The 5096-nt window shown below is 42.5% G+C and overlaps 1 protein-coding gene across 1 annotated transcript; it reads left to right on the top strand.

Annotated features, from left to right (window-relative positions):
* The first annotated feature begins 137 nt into the window (after nt 1-137).
* On the top strand, nt 138-4470 carry qtrt1 (queuine tRNA-ribosyltransferase 1). The gene is made up of 9 exons (XM_047572157.1): nt 138-518; nt 615-683; nt 788-926; nt 1019-1213; nt 1595-1733; nt 1827-1902; nt 2023-2132; nt 2423-2507; nt 3154-4470. Exons 1-9 carry the CDS (start codon nt 231-233, stop codon nt 3304-3306), a joined length of 1254 nt encoding a protein of 417 aa, XP_047428113.1. The 5' UTR covers nt 138-230; the 3' UTR covers nt 3307-4470.
* The last annotated feature ends 626 nt before the right edge of the window (nt 4471-5096 follow it).

The raw sequence follows: 5096 nt of genomic DNA, 5'->3' as shown, positions 1-5096 counted from the left end.
AACGCCATCCGGTCAGAGGAGGCGACATCCGAGAGAACCCGGCGAGCTCGGGCCCGCCTCCCAGCCGCTGAAACAGCTTATCTATTGGTCATTTTTTCTGCCTTTCAAGATGAGCGCGATTTGATTGGACAACTTCAAAGGCGTGCTCGTCACGCGAAACGAATAACTAATCCCCCATTGGTCAGCCCTACTTGTCAATTTCAGATTTTACGTCACTCGCTTGGTGAAACATGGCGACCGCCACAGTGCGTGGAGTCGCAACAAATCCTTCAGAAGACAGCATGTCCTTGAAGAAAGCGCTGTCCGCGGCTTCTCCTCTCACTTTGCGAATTGTCGCTGAATGTCCTGTGACAAAAGCAAGAGCTTGTGATCTAATACTGCCCCACAGTGCCGTTAGCACCCCGGTTTTCATGCCCGTGGGTACCCAGGGAACTCTGAAGGGAATCACGGTGGACCAGCTGGAGGGTCTTGGGTGTCAGATTTGTCTCGGAAACACATACCACCTTGGTATGAGGCCGGTAAGAAATTGTGGACGGTAGCTCAGTTTGTCTTTATAACGCCTATGCGATTTATTTTCCAACTTTAGTTTTCCATTTCAACTCTGTTTTCAACAGGGGCCCGATCTGATCGAGAAAGCCAGTGGTTTACACGGGTTCATGAACTGGAAGAGAAATCTTTTAACTGTGAGTGTTGCTTTTCTGACTCAAACGTAGATGGCAGCTGAACCGAACTACATCAGGTTAAGGTCGGTTTTATAATCTTGTGTTTCTTTTTCCTCTGCTGCCAGGACAGCGGAGGGTTTCAGATGGTGTCTCTTGTTGAACTCTCGGAGGTCACAGAGGAAGGAGTCAAGTTCAAGTCCCCCTACGATGGCAAAGAGATCCTACTAAGTCCTGAGAAATCTATCAGCATACAGAACAGTCTGGGTCAGCAAGGAATAGAAACATTGGAGTCAGTTTCAAGTAACAAATACCTTGACCTGCAGGCAGCATCTCCATGTTTCTGTGTGCTCCTCCAGGATCAGACATCATGATGCAGCTGGATGACGTGGTCAGCAGTACTGTGACGGGGCCACGGGTGGAGGAAGCCATGCACAGATCAATTCGTTGGCTGGACCGATGCATGGCAGCCAATAAAAACGCAGACAAACAGAATCTATTTGCCATCATCCAGGGAGGACTGAATGCAGAGCTCCGCAAGGCCTGTCTAGATGGTAACAAATCCTGCTCTGTGGCAATAGTTTTTCCAGTTTTCATCAACCACTCCTGTCTCTGTTAAGTGGTGATGGTGAGCGCTCTGAAAAATTTGACCGCATTTACAGGAAGTAAAATTCAGAGTTAGCAAATGGAAGGTGTATTTAAATAAGCATTTGCCGTCCCAGTCCAATGAGGCTGCCAGGACAGCGGAGGGTTTCAGATGGTGTCTCTTGTTGGCATATATGTTGCATATGTATTGGAGGCATTTTGTGAAACACAGCAGAAATATATATTCACACTCTGGAATAATACATTTTTTTTATCACACGTCTACATGAGACATGTATGATAAAAGGGGTCAGACTTGCAGTTTTTGATATTTTGAACCCTATATTTAGAAATGACTCAGCGCGATGTCCCTGGTTTTGCCATCGGAGGTTTGAGTGGAGGAGAGGAGAAGGATGACTTCTGGCGTATGGTCACACTCAGCACTGACCACCTGCCCAGGGAGAAGCCTCGTTACCTCATGGGTGTGGGGTATGTCTGTCGGTGTGTGCTAAAATTCATCCCGGGAACTGTGCTTATTACAACACTATGAACTGACATGAGAATTTGTATGACCCGCTGTAGGTATGCTGTGGATTTGGTGGTGTGTGTTGCTCTTGGGTGTGATATGTTCGACTGTGTCTTCCCTACCCGCACAGCCGTAAGATCTCTTTACCTCACAAACCTCAGGAACCACCTTAAATCTGTCATTTAGTAATTATAATCCACATTAAGAACTGATTACAGCTGTTTCTGGCAATCGTTGCTTTTTCTCCCTCAGCGGTTTGGCTCGGCTCTGGTGCCATGGGGATCTCTCCAAGTCAAACAAAAGCAGTACGCTAAGGACTTCAGGCCCATAGACCCAGACTGTCAGTGCCCCACCTGCAAGAGGTAAGCTGTAGGCAAATCTGCATTCATTGCGCAGAAGATCTCTCAAAGCATTTTATTCACCGATGCAGAAATATAAGGTCATAGAGTTGTTTGCTGCCCGAGAAGACTTCATTTATTCTAGCTGTGAGATTACAGTGATTACTTTTGTCATATTACGGTTCATTTATTCCCAGGAAATGAAATCTTGGAAATAAAATATCCAAGTAGGCTAAGTGTGTTGTGAGGGGAGAATGCTTCAGACGTATGGATGGACACTTGTGTGTTAACAATATGCCTGTTTTCTATTTCAGACACAGTCGGGCTTATCTGCATGCTTTGTTTAAGAGTGACACCGCAGCCATGCATCACATCACCATTCACAACATTGCCTACCAGGTTGGTATTAGAATAATCTTTTATGTAGCTGGCTTGACTGAAGGATCTAGAAACTAATAATAATGACTTGACATCCACAGGTATTAAATAGGATTTATTGGTCCATTAACGTCCTGTATCTGGCATCCTGACTCTGAAAGATGTTGACCTGATACACATATCAATATAATGTGTTTAGTAAGTCTAATTCCCCGTGACCTGATTATATCTTTCCTCAGTTATGGTCATTAAATGCTTCAGTACTCTCTGAAGGCTCATCTTGTGACAAATGTGTCCTGAAATACACTATAATAATATAATCATGTGAGGAGTTGATGACAGACACTGTCTGATTATGTGACCTATTCATTTGTTGATTGAAGTCCTTGATCAATTTCCAATTCATGCTGCTAGCAGGGCGCCTCAGGAATGTACCTCGTGGTCACCAAGTTTTTTTTCTCATCAAGTATTTTAGTACAGAAATATAAACGTTTAGCCAATTTCATGCGCTGCCATGGTGAGAAGCTTGCGTGACACCATCTTCGGAGGTCGGTGTGTCCTGTAGCTGACCTTCTGGGCTGAAGGTGCACAGAAGGAGATGATTTCCCACTAGAGATCGATCGTAATCACATTATTCTTCCAATTCATCAAACTTTTCTCTTTGCAGCTCACCCTGATGCGATCTGTGAGACAGAGCATTGTGGAAGGCTGCTTCCCAGAATTTATACGGACATTCATGAAGCGAATGTTTCCCTCTCGTGACCAGTACCCCGACTGGGCCGTGGACGCCTTAGCTTCCGTCAATGTGACTTTGGAATAGTACCTGGAAGATACGTTTTTTCACTAACTGAATGTGAAACAGTGACTGAAGGGTTTTATAACTTTTTAAATGACCATTTTTATGGATGATTGTTTTCTATTTTTTTTATATTTATGTATATTTGTATATGTACTGCTAGTTTCTCTGGCTGTAAGGAGGATAGCTTTTGATTTGAAGGTATAATGCTTGATTGTCAGCAGTCTGCATTGCTTAGCTTCTGTAGCTTTAAATTGTCCTCAGACTTCCAATTATGATAATGGATGAGGGGGTTTAAACGATGTTTGAAACACATAAACTGGCTCCTCTGGTATGCTCAGACACTTTTTGTTGTTACCATGGCTACGCATCCTGGTCCACCCACTTGAAATGAAATGGTTCGCCTTTCTGTCAACCTTTTTTGGGGGGGGGATTACAGTGATTTTTGTTTTATTTTTCCATAATATCAGGAACTGTGTTTCTATTCTGGGATTTTAACTTGCCGCCAATTGCCAGCTGTTTTAACAGATGAATGAGTGTAGTGCATATGTGCACATGTGTACTATGGTTGCCACCAGAGGGCGAAATGAATACAGGTGCTGCAAAAAACGAACAGTACTACAGACTAGACGTTTTGAAATACGCTATTAATCAGCTTTGATAACAAACAAACAAACAAACAAAAAAAAACTATGCACGCCTCCATACCCAGTTGTCAAATTACATTAGGTATTTGAGAAGAGAATGATATCCAAATTGCATCATTGTAATAAATCATTCTTGAGGACCAGTGTCTCTATTTGTTTAAAAGCCAATTACCCCAATTAGAAATTGAAAGTGAATGTTTTGTTAGGACTATACAGAGGTGCTGTGTTAAACTGTGTGTGACCAATAGCAACACATTCAAGTTAATTTGCCTACCACCTGATGTCTGAGTCAACAGTCCTCTTAACCATCACATTTCAGTGTCATTACCTTATTTGTTTTGGCCAGAGCCTCTGCTAGATTAAATCTGTCACATGCACAGTGTGGCAGGTAAGTTGCTAAATAAATAGCAGATTGAGCTTGTTGGACAGTGACAGGAGTTGGCAAGCTTGTGCCCTATTTCACAAATGTTGAACTAATTATACAGTAAGAGGAACTTGTACCTGATTGTTTGTATCATATTAAATATCACATATTATGCTACTTTCGGGGGAGGGGTTTGCTATTCCTTGCTTCTGTGTAATTTGATTATATTTAGCATTCAAATGCGTAGTAGGAGAGCAGCAGTACCCAGAGCTCTGTTGGCAAACCGTGCAGAATCGTCTTTAGTCTGAAAATGAATATGCTCGACCAAAAAGCGTTGTATAAAATAAATAGGATGTCTTCTCGTGTGATTTTTGAGCAAGTTAGTTCTCAGCGTGGAAAAACGTATCTCCTTAAACTGACTCTTAGTCGAAGTAGAGCCCCGCAATTAATATAATATTAAGAAAAGCCAGATGAATTGGGGGGGAAAAAAAAGAAAAATGGACGTTAGCGTCATTGTAGACACGACTGAAAGCAGAGCAGGTCTCCATAGTATGACAGACCTTTCTGGGGGGGTTATGTGTGGCAGGTTGTTATCATCCAGGATTGCAAAACAGTATTACCATATAACACTGTCAGTATATTGATGGACAACGCTTTATGTTTTTTTTTTTTTTTTTTTTTTTTGGTTTGTTTGTTTTTTTGTAGCTTTTTGTTAGTATTGTCTTTGCGTCTGTTCGTTGCCTTTCCTTAAATGAAAAGTCGTCGCAACAGCTCACTGTACCAACTGTTCGTTACACGTTTGT

The sequence above is a fragment of the Mugil cephalus genome, chromosome 20, assembly GCF_022458985.1.
Source record: "Mugil cephalus isolate CIBA_MC_2020 chromosome 20, CIBA_Mcephalus_1.1, whole genome shotgun sequence".
NCBI lineage: Eukaryota > Metazoa > Chordata > Actinopteri > Mugiliformes > Mugilidae > Mugil > Mugil cephalus.
Note: the sequence above shows the minus strand (reverse complement) of the source record. Positions and strands in the feature narration are given on the sequence as shown.

Bases quoted from the DNA above. Each gene is read 5' to 3' on its own strand.
- qtrt1 (XM_047572157.1), top strand. From the start codon at position 231: ATGGCGACCGCCACAGTGCGTGGAGTCGCAACAAATCCTTCAGAAGAC. The intron at 2,133-2,422 runs GTAAGCTGTAGG...TTTCTATTTCAG, and splicing joins CAGTGCCCCACCTGCAAGAG to ACACAGTCGGGCTTATCTGC. The intron at 2,508-3,153 runs GTTGGTATTAGA...TTCTCTTTGCAG, and splicing joins TTCACAACATTGCCTACCAG to CTCACCCTGATGCGATCTGT.